Source organism: Macaca fascicularis, chromosome 12 (genome assembly GCF_037993035.2).
Source record: "Macaca fascicularis isolate 582-1 chromosome 12, T2T-MFA8v1.1".
NCBI lineage: Eukaryota > Metazoa > Chordata > Mammalia > Primates > Cercopithecidae > Macaca > Macaca fascicularis.
In genome coordinates, this window is record NC_088386.1 from 43,558,673 (window position 1) to 43,580,331 (window position 21,659).

Consider the following 21,659-nt stretch of genomic DNA (forward strand, 5'->3'; position numbering starts at 1 on the left):
CTCTTCTTTGCAATCAGAGTTGTCATCAGTTGCAAATAATTGGCTATAAGTTGTTATTTGCTAACCTCATAGTAACCACAAAACAAAAACCTCTAATAGGTACACAAAAAATAAAAAGCAAGAAATTAAAACACTACCAAAAAATAACTTTAGCACAAAGGAAGACAAGGAAAAAAGAAAGGGGGAAAAGCCCAAGAAAAGAACCAGAACAACAATAAAAAGGCAGTAGTAAGTCCTTACCTATCCATAATATACTGAATGTAAATGGACTAAATTCTTCACTATAAAAACATAGACTAACAACAAAAAGATGGAAAAAGATACTGCATGTGAAGAGCCCAAGTAGCTTTGTATCTATTTTTAGATAAAATAGATTTCAACACAAAAACTGTGAAAAGAGAGAAAAAAGGTTATCATACAATACAAAAGGTTTTAATTCAGCAAGAGGATATAAAAATGATAAATAATATCTATCCAAAACAGAAGCACTTAAGATATATAAAGTTAAGCACTTAAGATATATTAGAGTTAAGGAGACAGGACCCAATACAGTAATGACTTGGGACTTCAACAGCCCACTTTCACCATTGGACAAATCATCTAGACAGAAAAAAAGTAATGAATTTAATCTGCACTATAGATTAAATGAACCTAATCGATATTTACAGAAGCCATCATACAACAGCTGCAAAATACACATTCTTCTCCTCAGCACATGGAGTATTTCTCAAGGATGGATCCTAAATTCTCCAATCAAAAGAGAGGCGCTGAAGGCCTAAACAAAACAAGGCCCTAGTACCTGCTACATATAAGAAACTCACTTCATTTATAAAAACATAGATAGACCAAAAGATGGAAAGAGATACTGCACGCAAACAGAAACCCAAAAAGAGCACCATCATGTTAGGCTGCAAAACAAGTCTGATAAAAATTATAAAGTATCTTTTCTAACCACAATGGAATAAAAGTAGAAATAAATAACAAGTGGAACTTTGGAAACTATACAAACACGTAAGAATTAAACAATACGTGCCTGAACAACCAATGAAGTAATTAAGAAGGAAATTTAAAAAATTTCTTGAAACAAATGAAAATGGAAACATAACCTGCTAAAACTATGAGATACAGTTAAAGCTAACACTAAAGAGAACGTTTATAGCGATAAATGTGCAAATCAAACAGTAGAAAACCAAGAAATAAACAATCTAGTAATGCATCTTAAAGAACTAGAAAAGCAAGAGCAAACCAAGCCCCAAATTAAGAAAAGAAATAATAAAACAAGAAAATTAATTAAAAACAGAAATAAAATTAAGACTAAAAAAAAATAGAAAAGATCAATGAAATGAAAAGGGTTATTTGGAAAGATAGACAAAATCAATGAACCTTTACCCAGACTCAGAAAAAGAAAAAGAAGATCCAAATAAAATCAGAGACAAAAAAGGTGACATTACAACTGATATCACAAAAATTCAAAGGATCATTGGAGACCGTCATGAACGATCGCATGCCAATAAATTGGAAAACCTAGAAGAAATGAATAAATTCCTAGGCACATACAGCCTAATAAGAGTGAAACATGAAGAAAATCAAAATCTAAATAGAACAATAAGTTTCAAGATACAAACAATAATAAAAAGTCCCCCATCACAGAAAAGGCCAGGACTTCATGGCTTCACCGAATTCCACCAAACATTTAAAGAAGAGCTAACATCAGTCCTACTCAAATCATTCTCCAAAATCATGGAGGATCTCCAATTTCATTTTATGAGGTCAGATTTATTTATTTATTTATTTTGAGACAGAGTCTCACTTTGTTCCCCAGGCGATCTGCAACCTCTGCCTCCTGGGTTCAAGTGATTCTCCTGCCTCAGCCTCCTGAGTAGCTGGGATTACAGGCATGAGTCACCACACCCACCTAATTTTTGTGTTTTTTGTAGAGATGGGGTTTCACCATGTCAGCCAGGCTGGTCTCAAAATATCTGCCTGCCTCAGCCTTCCAAAGTGCTCGGATTACAGGAGTGAGCTACCATGCCCAGCCCCAGATTTATTCTGATACCAAAACCAAACAAAGATAAAACAACAACAAAAAAGAAACTACAGGCCAGTATCTCTGATGAAAACAGATACAAAAATCCTTAACAAAACAGAGCAAACCAAATTCAACAGCACATTAAAAAGATCATCATAATTAACCGGGATTCATCCCAGGGATGCAAGGATGGTTCAACATATGTAAATCAATCAATGTGATACATCATATCAACAGAATGAAGGACACAAAGCGTATTGTCATTTCAATAGATGACAACAAAATCCTTTTTGATAAAATTCAATAACCCTTCATAAAAACTCTCAGCAAACTGGGGACTGAAGGATCATACCTCAACACGATTAAGCCATATACAACAAACCCACAGTTAGTATCAGACTGAATGGGGGAAAAACTGAAAGCCTTTCTTCTAGGATCTAGAAGAAGGATGGGCATTTTCACCATTATTACTCAAGTTAGTAAGAGAAGTCCTAGCCAGAGTAAACAGAGAAGAGAATGAAATAAAAGACATTTAAATTGGAAAGGAGAAAGTAAAATTATCATTGTTTGCAGCTGATGTGATCTTATATTTAAAAAACCTAAAGACTCCAACAAACTATTAGAACTAATAAATTCAGTAACATTGCAGGATACAAAATCAACATACAAAAATCCATAGAATTTCTCTATGCCAACAGTGACAACCTATCTGAAAAAGAAATCAAGAAGGTGATCCCATTTACAATAGCTACAAATAACATTAACTATCTAGGAATAAACTTAACCAACTACAATGCAAACTACAAAACATTGATGAAATTGAAGAGGATACAAACAAATGAAAAGACATCCCATGCTCATGAGTTGAAAAAAAATAATGTTAAAATGACAATACTCCCCACAGCAATCCACAGATTCAAAGCCATCCCTATCAAGAGCAATGACATTCTTCACAGCAACAGAAAAAAAAAATCCTAAAATTGTATGGAACCACAAAAGATCCTAAATAGCCAAAACAATCCTGACTAAAAAGAACAAAGCTGGTAACTGGTAGAGTTATCACACTACCAGACCTCAAAATATACTACAACGCTGTAGTAACCAAAATAGCATGGTATCGGCATAAAAACAGACACGTAGAACAACAGAACAGAACAGAGAGTCCAGAAATAAATCCGTATATTTAAAGCCAATTAGTTTTTTACTAAGGTGCCAGAAACACTCATTGGGGAAAGGGCAGTCTCTTCAATAAATGGTGTTGGGAAAACTGGATGCCCACATTCAGAAGAACAAAAGTAGACCCCTAACTCTTGCCATATACAAAAATCAAAGAAAAATGCATTAAAGACTTAAATCTACGAAACTACTAAAGGAAATCATTGGACAAAAACTCCAGGACATTGGTCTAAGCAAAGACTTCTTAAATAAGACCTCAAAAACACAAGAAACTAAAGCAATAAGATAAAATAAAATATCAACAAATGGGATCTCTCCAAGCCAAAAAGCTTCTGCACGGCAATGAAAACAATAAAATGAAGACATAACAGGTAGAATGGGAGAAAATATTTCAAACTAATATCTGACAAAGGATGAATAACTAGAATACATAAGAATCTTGAATGAACGACTCAATAGGAAAAAATATTCTGATTTTAATATGGTCAAAAGATCTGAGGAGACATTTCTCAAGAAGACATACAAATGGCCAACAGGTCTATGAAATAATGCTCCACATTATTAATAATCAGAGAAATACAAATCAAAACTATAATGAGGTATCATCTCACCCCAGTTAAAACGGCTTTTATCAAAAAGACAGTCAATATCAGATGCTGGTGAGAATGTGGAGAAAGGGGAACCCTTGCACACTGTTGGTGGAAATGTAAACTGGCACAGTCACAACAGAGAACAGTATGGAGCTCCGAAAAACACAACAAATAGAACTATAATCCAGCAATCCCACTACTGGGTATATACCCAAAAGAAAGGAAATGGCAAAGGATGGATAAAGAAATGTGGTACATATACACAATGGAATGTTATTCAGCCATAAAAAAAATAGAATGAAATTCTGTCATTTTCAACAACATGGATGTGACTGGCAGACATTATAAGGGAAAGAAGCCAGATATAGAAAGGCAAGTATCACATGTTCTTACCCATATGGGGAAGCTTCAAAAAAATTGAAGTCATAGAGATAGTGAGTAAAAAGATGTTACTAGAGACTGGGAAGGGTAGTATTGAGAGGAGAATCAAGAGGAGATGGTTGATGGGTAGAAAAATATAGTTAGAAGGAATAAAATATAGTGTTCAGTAGCACATATAGTAATTACAGCTAAAAATAATTTAGTGTATGTTTAAGAACAATTAAAGGAGTGGAAATGAAGTGTCTCTAACACAAAGAAATGATAAATGCTTGAGGTAATGGATATCTCAATTACTTGATTTGATCATTACACATTGTATTTTTGTATCAAATATCACATAATCCCCATATTATGTATCCATAATAATTAAAAATTTAAAAAAATTTAAACAAATATATGAGTTAAGTTAAAAAATTTTTGGCTCAAAGCATAAATATCTTAAAATCAAATCTCAGAAGTAAAAAAGAAAAATAATTAGATTTTATTTATGGTAGTGGCGGACAGGACCAAACTTTCTGCTGAGGCCAACAAAAAAACTAAATAATAATGAATGAAATAAGGTAATGTGAAATTTCATACCAAATTCCACGTGAAGGTAAGCCAGAAACAAACCATACACCAAGTAACTTTTGTTCTGAGGACATTTTCCTATCTAGAAGAAAAGGCTGAGAAAAAAGGCTGAGCTAATGGAAGATGTGCAGGTCTGTGGTAAAAAAAAAAAAAAAATCAAAGCACAAGGCCAGGTGTGGTGGCTTATGCCTGTAATCCTATCCTTTGACAGGCCAAGGCAGGAGGATCAGTTGAGCCCAGGAATTCAGGATCATTGTGCACAATAGTGAGACCTCATTTAAAATAAAATAAATAAATACAAAAAATCAAAATCAAAAATAAAAATAAAAGCACATGGCCCGCCAAAGCTGGGGACTCAGATAAGCTACCTAATTTACGTTCAGAGTTTAAAGACAACATCATTAGGATAAGAGGAAATTGAAGGAAAGTAGAATTCATGATCTTAAAATCTTGCTTAACAACTGTAGAATGGTCGAAGTTGAGTTCTTATGTTGAGTTCTTCAGCAACTTCTCCTGTAATTGTAAGAGGATCAATCTGCTTCAATGATTGCTTTCAGTTGGTTGTTGTCAACTTCCAATGGCCTACCACTACACTCCTCATCCTCAAGGCTCTGGTATCCTTCGCAAAACTTTTTCAACCACCACTGCACTGTACGTTCATTAGCGTTCATTAAGGAATTCCAACTACTGAACATGAATAAAGCAACGTAGGACTGACAGCACTCCTAGAGATCTTTCCTAGAAAAATGTACCTTCTTAAGAAAGAGACTATTATTCTAGGACTCATATTCCTGTAATTTTTTAAATACAACTGGTATCAAGGCACACAAGAAAAAAATATCATGAGCTAGCAGACACAGACTTAGAAAATTTAGAAACTGGAATTATCTCCAACAAACAACAAATGAACTACGAATATAGGCGGCCCTTCATAGCCACAGATTCACTCAACCAAGGATTAAAAATATATGTATATTTAAAAAAAAATGATGATAAAAAATAATAGAAATTTTTAAAAAGTCATGACAGTATAACAATATTTACATAGCATCTACATTGTATTAGGTACCATAAGTAGTCTAGAGATTATTTAAAATATGTGGGAGGATGTGTGTAGGTTGTATGCAAACATTATGGCATGTTATATAAGGAATTTGAGCTGCCTGTGGATTGTGGTGTCTGCATGGGGTTCTGAAACCAATCTCCCACAGATACTAAGGAGCAACTATACTAAGCCAACAAAAGCAAGATTGTAATTTTCAGCAGGTAACTAGAAACAGCAAGAATATCACCAATATCTTTAGAAAAATACTGATGCATTGATTTAATAATCTTGATGAATACAGGGCAAGATAAAGAATTCCACACGATGATTTAACATTTCCTCTACCCCCACAACCACACTTGACTAGGAGGAAAAAAAAAAAAAGAAAAAAAGAATTCCACACAAAAACATCAGAGTGAAACAGCAGAAAAATTACAAACAAAAAAAAAAAAAGAAAAAAAATTCTAAAAGACAGATTTCCTTCAAAGCAGCACGAACTATTAGGTTGGTACAAAATTAATTGTGGATTTTGCATTGTTGGAATTTGCCATTTGATACTGGAATACATTCCTAAATGTGGTTATGTGATATATAATTTTATTTATTTATTTTTTTTTGAGACGGAGTCTCACTCTGTCACCCAGGCTGGAGTGCGTTATATATCATTTTAATGGGCAATTCTCACTTTATGTTTTTTTGCTAATGACTTATTACTTGCTGTTTGTATTTATTTTGGACTATGGAAATGATGCTAGACAAAAAGCAAAGTCGAGTGATTTTCTTATTCAAGTTCAAAATGTGTCGTAAAACAGCAGAGACGACTCACAACATCAACACTGCATTTGGCCCAGGAATTGCTAATGAACGTACAGTGCAGTGGTGGTTCAAGAAGTTTTGCAAAGGATACCAGAGCCTTGAGGATGAGGAGTGTAGTGGTAGGCCACTGGAAGTTGACAACAACCAACTGAGAGCAATCATTGAAGCAGATCGATCCTCTTACAATTACAGGAGAAGTTGCTGAAGAACTCAACGTAAGAACTCAACGTCGACCATTCTACAGTTGTTCAGCATTTGAAGCAAATAGGAAAGGTGAAAAAGCTTGACAAGTGGGTGCCTCGTGAGCTGAGCAAAAATTTAAAATAACACCATTTTAAGTGTTGTCTTCTCTTATTCTCCACAACAATGAACCATTTCTCAATCAGACCGTGAGGTGCAACAAAAAGTCGATTTTATATGACAACCAGCAATGACCAGCTCAGTGGCTGGACCGAGAAGAAGCTCCAAAGCACTTCCCAAAGCCAAACTTGCACCAAAAAAGGGCCATGGTAACTGTTTGGTGGTCTGCTGCCGGTCTGATCCACTACAGCTTTCTGAATCCTGGAGACACCATTACATCTGAGAAGTATGCTCAGTAAATCAATGAGATGCACTTAAAACTGTGATGCCTGCAGCCAGCATGGATCAACAGAAAGGGCCCAATTTTCCACAATAACACCCAACAGCACATTGCACAACCAACACTTCAAAAGTTGAACAAACAGGGCCACAAAGTTTTGCTTCAACTGCCATATTCACCTGACCTCTCATCAACTGACTACCACTTCTTCAAGCATCTCCACAACTTTTTTCAGGGAAAATGATTCCACAACCAGCAGGACACAGGAAAAGGCTTTCCAAGTTTGTGGAATCCTGAAGCATGGGTGGATCACTTGAGGTCAGGAGTTTGAGACCAGCCTAGCCAAAATGGTAAAACTTCACCTCTACTAAAAATAAAAATATTAGCCAGGCATGGTGGCACATGCTTGTAATCCCAGCTACTCGGGAGGCTGAGGCAGGAGAATCACTTGAATTTGGGAGGCAGAGGTTGCAGTGAGCCAAGATCATGCCACTGGATTCCAGCCTGGGCAACAGAGTGAGACTCCATTTCGCGGCGGGGAGAGGCGGAATCTTCAAAAATCAAAAATAATAATTTAATAATTTGAGGTTAAGAAAGGTTTATGTATCTGAGTTGTTCCAAACATAAAGGTTTCACAGTAACTGAATCAAGTGTCAGTTTTTAAACTTAATTGAACACTAAACAAAACTAAAAATTCAGTTCCTCAGTCACACTAGCCACATTTCAAGTGCTCAAAAGCCACACGCAGCTTGTAGCTACTATAATGAACAGCACAAGCATAGAACTTGTTACCTGGAATTTAAACTACATATAAAATTCAAAGAACAATGATAGCATATAAGACCTACATGAAGATAAAGTTGCCATCCCAGAAGAGAGTAATGCTCCAAGCACAGAGAAGATACTGGCCATACTGCTAGAAATCCCTGAGTAAAACAGACAACCCAATTAAAACACCAAACAAACAAACAAAAAACCAAACCTCCACAAAAGATTTAAAAAGACAATGCACAAAAGATTTAAGAATTAAAAAGACAATTCTAGAAAGAGGAAATCCAAATGGCCGGTAAGTTTTTGAAAAAGTGTTCAAACTCTTTAGTATCCTGGGCAGAGTAAATTAAAACAATAAGATAAAGCCACATTCCTCAATTTGGGAAAACGGAAAAATAACTCTTGGTGAGACAGTAAAAGTAAAGGGATCTACCATATACTGTTGTCAGGGTATAAACTGGTGTGAATTTGAAGATAAACATACGTACTCTACAAAAATCCATGGTAATGTACATAAGAATACATGTACAAGAACATTCATAATAGTATTGTTCATAACTGCTAAAAACGAAACAATCCAAAACTTTATTAATATTAGACTAAACTGTGGCTCATTTCCATTAAGACTTTTTACACTATACTTTTTATACTATAGATTACTATAATCCAATATAAGAACTAGAGCTAAATGTACTAATAGAGTTAAATCTTAGCTGTATGAGAGAAAAAGATACATAATGATATGTAATATATAATTCACTTACAATTAAGAAACAGGCAAAACGAATCTAAATTGCTTAGGAATGCTGACATAGGTGGTTAAAGAAATCCTAAGAAAGAAAGCAGTAAATAATTGCCATAAAAATCAGGATAGTGTTAACCTCTGAAAGAACTGAGGAAGGGGATGAACAGGAATAGAATATAGAGGGCAGCTTCTCAGGGGCCACAAACATTTTAATTCTTGACTGTGGTAGCGGTTACATAGAGTTCACACTTTATAGCTATTCATTATACTATGTATCGATGTTTGCATGCTTAAATACTAAATGTATGGAAAAAGACACAAAAGATTTAAAATTGTATCTAAGGCACATTAATTGCCTTGCTGTATTTTTTTTTTTCATTACAAAGTGGCAGACAATTGGTTACACTATAAAGAAAATTTTAAAGCACAGGAGTCTACTTTTGATTCCATCAGACATGATTACCGTACACAGTACAAAAGATAGTAAGAGCTAACAATGGTGCACAAATGGGGTCCACTATCCAAACTTACAGAAAGATGTGGAAAATTAGTAACTTTAACTGATAGTGCACCCCTAAAGAAACTACACCGGCCGGGCGCGGTGGCTCACGCCTGTAATCCCAGCACTTTGGGAGGCCGAGGTGGGTAGATCACTTGAGGTCAGGAGTTCGAGACCAGCCTGACCAACATGGTGAATCCCCCGTCTCTACTAAAAACACAAAAAAATTAGCCGGGCGTGGTGGCACATGCCTGTAGTCTCAGCTACTCGGGAGGCTGAGGCAGGAGAATTGCTTGAATCCAGGAGACAAAGTTGCAGTGAGCCCAGATCGCGCCACTGCACTCACTGGGAGACAGCAAGACTCTGTCTCAAAAAAAAAAAAAGAAAAAAAGAAAAAGAACCTACCCAACAGAATTAAATACCAACATAATAAATATGAAGGATTTTAGATTCTTGGTTTTTGAAAAACGTACAAAGATGATATTCCTTCAAAATACCTTTACAAAACAACTGAGACTGTAATGGTTTATATTGATTGTATGAAAACAATGTGAAAAAGAACCAGTACTATTTCACTATAAAAGCTTTACTAATGTAAATGTATAAATTCTTTCTTAAATATTTGAATTCTAATTTTATGATAGAAATTCATTATTTTCATCAAAAACAGCTGGCATTTGGGAAACCAAAGGCTCAAAAACTAAGAATAGTAACCATAGAAGACGAAACAGTCCTTTTAAAACTCATCATCTACACTACAAGGGGAAACTTTGATCACGTCCTTTCTCTTCATCAATCGTAAAACTCAACATTAAGGACTACACAATCCCACATCCCTCTCCGAGAGAAAGCAAAGGCTTTGTGTTGTAGCAACAATGCAAGACACGGAGGGAAGCTCCACTCAAGACTTCCCTGCCTGCTCCTTCCCCAAAGCCACTCCAGAATACCAGGGAGGGTTAAGAGGTAAGGCATGAAGAGCGCAATATCCAATATAAGCAACGCGTCTGATGCATCTGGTCAAAATGCATACAGAGGACTTGTCTCTGTCCCTAGATACAGGTCTCCCGTTCTGCAGTCATGAGGATCAGCTGCTGAGCCTTCACAGTTCCCTTCTCGGACCGTCACGCTCCTCACTTACCACCCCGATGCAGAGCTAGTCTCAGGACTCCCTGCACGTGTCAAGGATTCGTCGGCAGGCTCATGGGGGTGCCAAATGACAGAGCTCGCCTGGTCCTGGCCTTCCCGGCCTATACAAGCCTGCCCCCTTCCCAATTTCCAGTCTCCACAGCCTTCCATCCTCCCCCTTTCGATTCACCTTTCGCCACTGACGCCCCTGGCCTTCGTTTGCAGCAAGTTTACCCCACCATTACCTCCCGCATAAAAGCCTGCCTTTGCCAGGGCAAAGGGGGGTACCAACGCCTGCAGGAATTGCTTCACAGGATCGGCTGGACGCGTCCTCTGCTAGGCTTCACCTGCTGTTGGCGACGGTACACAACCACTCCCAGCATGCCCCGCGCACGCACCACCTCTCCCACCCCGCCCCTCTCCCGCCCAAACACGTGACCCCCTTTCGTCTCCGTCCACGCCCACTTCCGTTCCTCCACTTTCCCTTAGGAAGGAGGAGGGAGCTGGGGGTGTTAAAAGCGTAGCGACTTCCTCCTCTTCCCCGCCCCCGCCCCTGTACCCCTTGCTACAATGTCTTCCGGGTCGCGAGCGCCTCTGAGCCTTCTGGGAAAATAGCTCATTTCCTCCCCTCCCCCTCCTCCTGCCTTCAACCAACCAGCCACCCGTCAGAGAGGGACATGCGCAGTGAGTGCCTCCCGTCTCTTCTACCCGAACCCCCCTCCCCCCCAAGCAGAGAGACCCCAGCAGCAGCAGCAGCTGATGATGAAGAGAGAGGCAGTGGCAGAGGGGGGGCACCTTTTATTTCTATTTTTAAAGGGACAGGACACTAATTCTATCCCACTTCAACCTTGAATTGAGGGGGGTGGGGGGAAGGCGGCTGAGTTCCTTCCCCCACCCTCCAGCCCTGAGCCCTGAGAGGGGGATTGAGCCTGAGAGAGGAGGAGAAGGAGTTTCTTCTTCTTCGAAAACCCCCATCCACGACTCCTACCCCCTCACCCCTCCAACTCGCCTCCCTCCCGAGTCCCCTCCACCCTCCTCCTCTTTGGCCGTGAGAGGAGGAGAGAAAGAAACCAAAAGCCTCTTAGCAACACAGACCCTTTGCTGCTGCTGCTGCTGCTGTTGCTGCTGCTGCTGCTGCTACTGCTGCTGCTGCTACTGCTGCTGCTTGGCCCTGGCTGGAGACATCTCACTACACCCAGGAGCAGCCACTTCCCCAGCTCTCCTCCTCCTCCTTCGCCTCCTCCTCCTCCACTCCCCCCCTTTATTACCCTTTGTGTCATCCTCCACAGCTCCAGGGAAGGCACTCAAAAGTGGGGGGCAGGAAAGGTAAGTGTGTCTGTGGGGGCTTCATTGCCTTCCTCTGGCTCTGACTTTCACTCCGGGGCAACAGTAGCACCAAACCACATACGCAGTGGAGCTCCGGGGTGAGGAGGGGGTGGTGCTGGGGGGGGGGGTGAAGGAGGGGTTGGAGTAGGGAGGGGTGTGTGAGATGGGGTGCCCATCCTGTCAGGGGAGGAAGGGCACTTTTATTTTTATTTGCTGTTGTCAAAAGTGGTTTCTCTCCTCCAGCTAACATCTGATTGTGTCTTGCTCCAGTGGGGGAGAATACAAAAACAACCCCCTCCTTCCTCCAATGAGGCGCCAGGGAAAGAGACAGAAAGAGGCACACTTTCTAGATGTCACTTAAAAAAAATTCATTGGAGAGCTCTTTTTCCCCAGGAAAAGCTTCACTGCATTTGTTTCTGAGTGGGAAAATGTCGGGATCTGGATTGTATTGGAACTGCTTATCCATTTGTAGACCTGAGTGTTTTCCCCTTTTTGGTCCTGTATGAGATTTGGATATTGACTTTAGTGTTGGAAGACTTGATTGGTTTTTGCTTTAGGGGTTTCATTTTCCATTTTTTCGTTTTGTCTGACTTCCATGGAAAATTTCAAATTTTTAGTTGGTAGAGGCCTTTGGTTAGGTTTTGACTTGCATTATTGCTTTTTTTTTTTTTTTTGTTAAATGTCTGTTTCATATATCAGTATATAAAGTCCAAAGCTCTAAAACGCTTAAAGTTTAAATGCCACTAGTATTGTCTGTTCCCACATATGTTCCTGATACTTATTTTCCATATGATGAGAATATTAGGTATTTTATAATTAATCTGGGTATTTTTGTAATCTTTGTAACTTGTCTGAACAAGTAGTCCCCATTGAAAACTTTATGTTGTTCTGGCTGCATGGAAGGCCAAACCTCTCCATCAATAGTTTGCTGGATTGGTACCACTTTCAGTTTTAGCTGAATTATTTATTTACTGTTGAAAATTGAGATGAGCTTTTCATCTCAATTTCTCTTCGGGTTCTGAACCAAATTGCTCACTATATGTAAAAGGACACAAATTTCTAAAATATGTTTTGATGAGTCAAAGCAATCATGAACTTATAGTTAGTATATTAATTTCGGTTAGCTATAAATTGAAAGGTAAATCCAGATTTAAGTTTATGGAATAACAGTATTGATAAAAATCACTATTCATTTTTCTATAGTATGTTCTTAGTGCATAGCTTTAAAATCCAGTGTTGTCTTTTATTTCACAAATGCTAGAAAGTATGTTTCTGATGTAGGCCTTTTACTAGGGCTTATATTGGAAAGTGTTATTTTGTTTCATATATACATTTCTTTATTCTCTCCTTGAAGATGGATGCACACATGCATATACACACACTCTGTCGCTCTCACTGTCTCTCCCTCACACCCTTTTTTTTTTTGTAACTGCATTGGTATCTCTGATCCCATAATTTATGTCAGCAAAAAATATTCTTCTGTAAAGCAGCAATTTTGTGATCAGACTGGCAATATGAAAACAGCAATTTGATCAACTAGAAAGGATTGAAGAAATACAAATCTAGAAGTATATTTGGCATAAATATTATAAAGACATGGTAATACTTCTAATTTTTTATTTGCTTGATGGTTAAAGTTAAAACATAATATACTCATATTTTAGTGACAGTAAAGCATTGCATATGTAGAAACTTGTTCTGTAAAATTTTAATTATCAACTGTGTGCAAAAGTAGACATTTACATACCGAAATAAAAAAGCTTTATAGCAGTAAACAATATGATCTTATTTCCCTTCTGTTATAAATTTGAACAATTTTTTACCTTTCTCTGAGATGTAATTAGTGTGCTTAAGCAGAAATCTGTGTCAAGTTCAAGTTTTTCTTCCAACATCAATACTGCAATTCCAAGTCCTTGTAAGGTTTCTTGTTCTCACCTTAAAACCTCAGCAACCTTAAAGGTAAGAGAGAGACAGTAGAACTTACTGAAGAAATTAATTTTAAGTAAGCGAATTATGTAGGTAATTGGGGTGGTAGTTGCCCAGTAGGCAGCTGAGTGAAAATTTAGTCTTGAGTTTAATGTCTTTCCTTATTTTGTTTCTTTTTTTTTTTCAAAACATTTTTTATCACACCCCTCACCCTCACCCCCATGATCCTTTTGGTTAGAAGATTCCAGACTTTATCTGAGTTGGATAATGATTTATGTTTAGAAAACCTTGTTAAGTATTAAGAACTGTTGATTCTTTAGGATTGTAATTGTTCAACTGGGTGATATCTTGGAGGTCACTTTATCCAACTCTATATATTGCCGAAGTTCTGAGAACTCGAACTTGCCTGAGGTTCCAAGGCCTGTAAGTGGCAGAGAAGGGAGCAGAGAACTCAGGTCTCCTGATGCTCACTATGCTGCACTACCTCATTTCCTTTGTCAGAAATGAAACTATTATGTACAGTTCTGGGTATACCACTTCAGGATTTCATATGGGGGCATATTATTGTACGAATATTAAGGTGAATAGCTTTAAAGCTATTATTTTGTCTACTTAAATTCAGTAATTTGTTAATTTTTTAAAGAAGTACTAATTGTACCTATTGTAGGTTATTACTATTTTGAAGATAATTTCAGCTTTCTCTAATACTTATTTTCCTCCTGCACTTACAATTAATCAGTAAATATACTTACTGTTGTATTAAGGACCCATACTTATAAGAATAAATGGAATGCATATTCTATTATAAATGCTTACTTGTGAGTCTTGCCCTATGTACTGCCTAAAAACAAACATTTTTATTTTGTTAACACATCCTTCTACTCTCAGCACAATATCTGGTACACAGTAGGTCCTACTGGTAGCTTGTCATAATCCATGTTAGTTTTAGAGTTAGGCATATTTGAATTTCTTTACTTCCATATGTGGAATTCGTTTCCTCTCCTTTTCTTGTCCTCCCTTGCCACAATTTTCACTACCATGAACGTTTTTTCTTTATCCCTACTGTGGCTCTCATTTTATCTAATTAACAGCCAAAGTAAATACTATTAGCTATATGGTACTCATAGTAACAAGACATATTCCCTTCTTATACCGGAAAAAATTTGGCAAAAGTGATTTATTATGAATAAGCAATAATGATCCAACACATTCCAGTTAAAAATATGCTTGTAAAAATTGTTCAGGATGCACTTAAATTTTGTTTCATTGACCGGCACAATAGGTTGTTGGAATGATTAGGCCGCTTTTACCAGCTCTATAAAACAAGTGCTACTTAGGTGACATGTTTCCCTGACTTTGTTTTTTTGGTCCTTACCCAGACAATTATCAACTTTCCAGTTTTCTATGGATATGAAGATATACTCCTAGTCATCAGTGGGACCCCCATGAAGTCAGCCAGAAAGCCTATATCCAAGTTATGTACCTTTGCAAACTTGTCTGGATTTTGACTGTATGTGCAAAACAGATTGTATTTAGCGATTCATTAAACATCTTTTGATCATCTGCTGTCTGCCAGGCACTGTGCTAGGCATCTGAAAAACAAAGATGGTCCCTGCAGTTTAATGTGAAGAGCTACCTTAATTGTATTCCACAAGTGTATTGGTCATATCTTTGTTTTGGTGTTTCTACCTAAATAAATTTTATATTAACTAAACGGATACTGTTAGGTGGAAAAATGCATGTCTAAGAAGAATATTGCTGTTATTTTATTAAAATACAAATATATAAAGAAAAATTTTCCACTTAATACTGTATTCTAGGGATTTATATTCTGTAAATAGTTAACACATTTTAGACAATGAAAATAGTCTTATGTGGCTGCCTTTGCTGGATTTTTATTGCTAACCGTAATTCTTTTAAGATGACCAACAATGTTCATTAAATTATCTCATTAAATTTTTCCGGAAAAAACACCCCAAACTCTCTAAACTTAAATCTTTTTTTCAAAAGTAACTTTTTTCTTTTTTACCTCATATAACAGATTATCATTCATGATTCATTGGAAGACATTGTACATTTTCATTTTGAGTTTTCAGATATTTTCTACCATATTTTAGCAAATCTAACAGCATGATTTAATTATTCTGCAGTAATTAGTGTGCACTATTTAGGAGTTTTGGAACTTTTAGTATGTAGTAGAAATATCATTGCAAAGTCCTCATAAGAAACTTCCCAATTCTAGTTCTAAATCAGTTGTAATTTTTACTCTTTATTAAGTGGTATAGTTTCTATAGCTTTAGTAAAATGAATTAGAATTTTCTTTGTAGATGGATGTTTCAAAAACAAAGAATCTTATCTCAGTGCCTGTCATGGCTTTCATGTGTAATCGAAAAGTGTATTAGAGAGAAAAAGTACTGGATTCAATTTGTCCTTGTTAAAGTATACCTTTTACAAAAGTATTGATTAGCAGTTAAAAAGAAGGTGGGGATGCCTCTGCTGGTGCAGTATCTTGTGAAGATAGACTCCTGAGTGGTGAATTCTGATCTCTTTCACATTCATTTTTAAATTTCTGTTTTAGTAATAATCATAGTTACCATTTATTATAAGTACCCAGCACTGTGATAAATTCAATTCACATTACATTTATTACACTTTCTAATTCAAAACACAGTCACAGTAGAGTTTTTATCAATCTGTACACTGGTAAGCGATGGTAAATTATGGCTCTGATAGCTTGACAGACAAATGGAAAATTTCTGAACGTTTACAAGGATAGAAAAACAAAGAAAAAAAACCCGGTCTTTTATAAGAAATGCAGATATAGACCATTGTACAATTTAAAATATACATAATGTCAGTCTTTTCTTTGTATGGCAAAAATGTATGGCAAGAATAGAAAAACAGAAAAAAAAACCCCAGTCTTCTATAAGGAATGTAGATACAGACCATTGTACAATTTAAAATATACGTCATGTCAGTCTTTTCTTTGTATGGCAAAAATGACATCTGGTAGCTGCTCATGGTGACTCAACACTTGTAATGTAATCCCAGCTACTCCGAGGCTGAGGCGGGAGGATTATTTGAGCCCTGGATTTTGAGGCTGCAGTGAACTATGTTCACATCACTTCAATCCAACCTAGGCCACAGAGCGGGACCTTGTCTCTAAAAATAAAAAATAAGGTCAGGTGGAATAGCTCAAGCCTGTAATTCCAACAATTGGGAGGTGAGGTAGGAGGATTTATCACTTGAGGCTAGTAGTTCAGGATAAGCCTGTGCAATATAGTGAGACCTGATCTCTACAAAATCAAAATAGTAGCTGAGCTTGGTGTGGTGCAGACTGTAGTCCCAGCTACTCAGGAGGCTGAGGTGAGAGGATCTCTTGAACTCAGGTTGAGGCCGCAGTGAGCCATGATCATGCCACTGGACTCTATGCTGAGCAACAGAGTGAGACCCTGTCTTTAAATAAATAAATAAACATAAAAATAAACAGTAAAAAAAAGTTCAGTTCAATCCTTCTCTCTATTAAACTTCCTATAACTTGCATGGAGTTACATTAAATATTTTCTTATATGAAGTTAAAGGGTTGTAACAATTTCTGATCCAATGAATATTTACTATAAAATTTTTAATATAAATGTGTTGATGGTGTAAAAGCCCATAAAAAATGGGAAGTTTGTATTATCTTGTGCTTTGGTGTATGTATACACATTATCTTCTGGACTCTATCATACATTTTCATAATTACTACATTACATATATAGGATTAAGTTTAATGTACTCTTTTTAGTATTAAAGTCAGAAATAGTATAAGAATGATCAACTTGTTGGGTTCTCTAGGTACCTAAATTATTTCATATTTGTACTTAAAAAAAGCTACTGAATTAAAATACTTTATGATACAGCTCTCTTTGGATAGTTGAGTTTTACGTCCTTTACTTTTAAGAGAAAAAAACAATTTTTTTTTCGTATTTTTATTACTTAAGTAACTTTTGTGTCTCTAAGTAAATATATGTTCATATTATAAATTTATACAGGTTGAGTATCTCTAATCCAGAATTCCAAAAGTCAAAATGCTTCAAAATCTGAAACTTTTTCAGCACTGACATGATGCTCAAAGAAAATGCTCAGTGAAGCATTTTGGATTTTGGATTTTGAGGTTAGGGATGTTCAACAGATATATAATGCAAATATTCCCAAATCTGTAAAAATCCAAAATTCTGAATACTTCTGGTCCACAAAACCTTTTGAATAAGGGATATCAGCTTGTATTGACTCTATCATCCTACAAATACTATGCCAGTACATAATGACCTGCAGAGTTTGGAAATATTTTTAAATGCTAAAGAAATATTCTTTATCATCTGTTACACATTAGAAAGAAAAGTTTATTGCAAATGTTTTTTTCCTTATAAGAATAATCTGAATAATCAGTAGTATGATCTTAAGTAATTTCTTTAAACAACCCAAAGATAATTCAGTTAAAAGTAAATATTCTAAGTCTTACACACTTAGAGTATTTCTGTTTGAAGTATTTCTATGTCATGTAAGATGTCAAGCTGGAATGACTCACTATAACTCACTGTAACTCTTCAAAGAGACAAAGTGAGATCCAGGCTTAACTTACATTAAGGTATAATTTATTCAAAGTTGGATATGACAGATTTTGATTTGCGTCCTTATTTCAGTTGACCTATATAACCTTTTATTAGAGAATTTGTAATTAAATTCAGTGTCATTGAGTAGATTATTAGAACACATTGTTTTAAAGGACTAATATGAGTTATGTAAATCAGTCACCAACCTTGAAATGGTGAAAAGTTTGTGTACACACATGCTTCACTGAATTCTTTTGCTAACCAATCAAGATTCTAGCAATGGGAGGAAAATTTTCTGTGTGGTGCTAATGTTAAAACTTAAGTTCATGTGTAGCTTTTTTAAAAAAAATTTTAATGTCTGTATCTCAGAAGTTAGAAGTAATCCCAAAGTGTTTTTTAAGATTGACTGTGTGCTAAATTATATTTAAGGTTATCCTTGTATTCACAACTGCTGTTTTTTATACGCCATGAGTCCAGAAGTATCTACTAATCTGTTGGCCATCAACTAACTTAATACATACATTCTTAATATTATTAGGATCTAAAAATAATAATTTAGACTGTATAAGTACATTTACTGTTGTTGGGGGAGGGAAATATTCCACATTCAATAAAAGCAAATATTGATTTTTAAATAGCTTTGTTACTTGGGATATACTGACCTAAAAAGAGTTCGCTGTGTAAGATATAAAGGATTCTTATTTGAAAAGTTATAAAGTATCATTAATGAGTATTAAATAACATAAAAATATTTAGGAAATCAAATACGTGCTCCTCTAATATTCAGAGGCTATTTTTTTAGTGTTATTCCAAAATCATTTTCCTTCTATATTTGTCACACTGGAGTTTGTGCTGAAGGATTTCTTGGCCATTTTAGACAATGTAATCTAGTTAAAAGGTTTGTTTATGCTTCCCATCTCTGTTCTGCTGATGGTATTAGAATGCAGGCCAGAGCCAGACATCTAACTGTTTATAACATTCAAACTTCAATTAAAGCTACAGTGTTCAGTTTACTATGTATCAGAAAGCTCTTACTAGCTACAAATATCACTAATAGTGATGACAGTGATGTTGATTAGCCATAAGCTTTCCTAAATCATACCACTCCTTAAAAATACTTTTTTAAAAATTTAGGTGTTAACCTTTAATTCTTTCATAGAAGTGTAAAATTAAGCTGTTTTTTTTTACTAGAAGTTATAGTCTTTTCCTTTAACACTTTTTATAATAAAACCTAACAGCGTATATTATTGCATGTATTATTTAAATGGTCCACCTTAGTTGTTTTGAAATTAATAAATTCTGTAGAAGGTGTTACTTTGCTGTTCAATTTATTCAAATTTTCTTCCCAGCTTGAAAAATATAGCAATATGTTGCCCACTAGAAAATAAATCTAACAGTCACATTAGTCAGGTGTTCTTATACGTATGAAAGGAGTCTACTCCCACATAACACAGATTTTAATTTAACATTATATAGCTTTTCTGGGCTGCTGCTGTTATTGTTTTAAGTATTTTGGTAAATTGTTTTAGAAGGGTTTTTTATTTTTAAAAATTATTAGGAATTATTTAAAACAATTTCTTCAACAGGTTCTGTTTTTGTGCAGTTTACCTGGGCCAGTCAGAAAAAGGACTTGAATTTTATGTGTGTTTAATTTTTCTAATTAGTAGGCAAATTTGCTATATTACATTGGTTTATTTTTTTACAAAACCAAATTTTAGTTTTTATTAATTTTAGACCTTGAATGACTAAATCTATACATTCTTTATGTATGTACATGTATTTTTTGTTGACATCCAAGTTTATAAGAGGTATAAGCAACAGATCATTTAGGAAAGATGAAAAATCATATTAAATCGAATGAATTGCTGGTAAAATGCTTTTAATTAAGAAATACTATGATGGAGATATTAAACTATTTTAAGTAATATAAAATGTTAGGGGTTGGGTATGGTGGCTCACGCCTGTAACTCCAGCATTTTGGGAGGCCGAGGTAGGTGGATTGCTTGAGATCAGGAGTTCGCGACCAGGCTGACCGACATGGTAAAACCCCATCTCTATTAAAAATAAAAAAGTTAGCCAGGCGTGATGGCACATGCCTGTAATCCCAGCTACTCGGGAGGCTGAGGCAGAGGTTGCCTCCTGAGTGCAGAGATCATGCCACTGCACTTCAGCCTGGGTAACAGAGTAAGACTCTGTCTCAAAAAAAAAAAGTTGGGAAATACTATCAAGTGTATCTGAAGATAAGAACGAAAAACAACCATGCAAAATTTAGTTTTATAGTTTAAATCCATGGAAAGATCTCTAAGATAAGCTAGGTTGAAAAGCACATCACAAAATAATATACACACTATGATTTCATTTGTGTAAAAAATGTACAGAATAATAAGTATGTAATGTTTACGAATGTATACGTTTACATCCATACAATATGTTTTTTATACTATTTATACCATAAAGACATACAGTATATGCCATATAAAAATACTTCAGTACATTAAGATCTGGAAGATAGGTATCAAATTACATGCTTTGTATACAGAAAGTATATATGTGGGATGTGGGAAGGTTGAAGAATTCTTTTTATGTAATCTTTAGCATTACTTGGATTTATTTGTAGCAATAAGCTTATATTCATGTAATGATTTTGTGATGAGAAAATATACTTATGTATTAAAGAAATAAAAAATGACCCAGGAAAATTGCAGATCTAGTCTAAATAGTCACATGAATATATCCCTAGAATATCTTGAAGAGAATGTAGTATTGGCTAACAGTCATCATTGCTTGATAGAGAATAAAGTCTGTCAGACTTATCTAATCTTATCTAACAGGGTGAAAAGCCTAGTCAATTGAGGAAGGAACAATGGATATAATGTAGTTTTTAAATATTTTGCTTCTTACCGAAAAATGTACTTCTCACTGTCCTGGAAAAAATATAGACTGGGCTGCTGGTTATAAAGGATGTCAGTTATGAAGTGGTAGACAATTTCAATCTGAGATAAGATACAATATATGGGAATAAAATGAACTTTATTATTTTAATCAGTGATCCAAATTATTATATGTTCACTCAAAATACAGATAGTATAATCATGTACTATTTTTGTAATGTTTTCTATAATCAGGTACTGGTTTGAATAGAGGACAAAAATAAAACAGAAGGTTTGAAGACTAAGTACTTTTTTTTAAGTGACTGAAACCTGTACTTGAAAAACACTTTAAGAACCTTTGTAAAATAACATTAAACTGAGTGTGTAAATATGCCTTGTAAAAAAAAAAGCAATTAGAATTCTGTAGAGTTAATCACAGTGTGCTTTTGGGGAGGACCTGAGTTAATCAGGGTTTAGGTGGAGTTTAGATACTAGTTTGTCACAGAAGAGGGTAATTCAGGTAAAGACAAAGCTTCCAATGGGATGAGAGGATTGGGAAGCTTATTTTTACTAGTTTGAAAGCTGGGATTAAAATTCAGAGTAGCCTGGTAAATT

General features: G+C 35.7%; 2 protein-coding genes across 51 annotated transcripts in view; one reads left to right on the forward strand and one right to left on the reverse strand.

The window, feature by feature from the left end:
- Window positions 1-11,562, reverse strand: part of ORC4 (origin recognition complex subunit 4) — a 91,332-nt gene extending 79,770 nt beyond the window's left edge. For 8 of the 16 annotated variants that reach the window (XM_015432103.4, XM_074009077.1, XM_015432106.4 and 5 more), the window contains exon 1: window positions 10,573-10,705. Coding sequence is in view for 6 of the 16 variants with exons in the window: in XM_074009077.1 (XP_073865178.1) it covers window positions 10,573-10,581 (9 nt within the window). In the remaining 10 variants the exon portion in view is untranslated. Of the gene's footprint in view, window positions 1-10,340; window positions 10,706-11,422 lie in introns of those variants that run through there. The other 8 variants (XM_074009078.1, XM_065526487.2, XM_074009074.1 and 5 more) reach the window with 4 other exon arrangements.
- Window positions 10,976-21,659, forward strand: part of MBD5 (methyl-CpG binding domain protein 5) — a 515,330-nt gene continuing 504,646 nt past the window's right edge. For 31 of the 35 annotated variants that reach the window (XR_012421099.1, XR_012421098.1, XR_012421100.1 and 28 more), the window contains exon 1: window positions 11,059-11,653. The gene's annotated coding sequence lies outside the window, so the exon portion shown is untranslated. Of the gene's footprint in view, window positions 11,012-11,058; window positions 11,654-21,659 lie in introns of those variants that run through there. The other 4 variants (XM_074009063.1, XM_074009051.1, XM_065526478.2 and 1 more) reach the window with 1 other exon arrangement.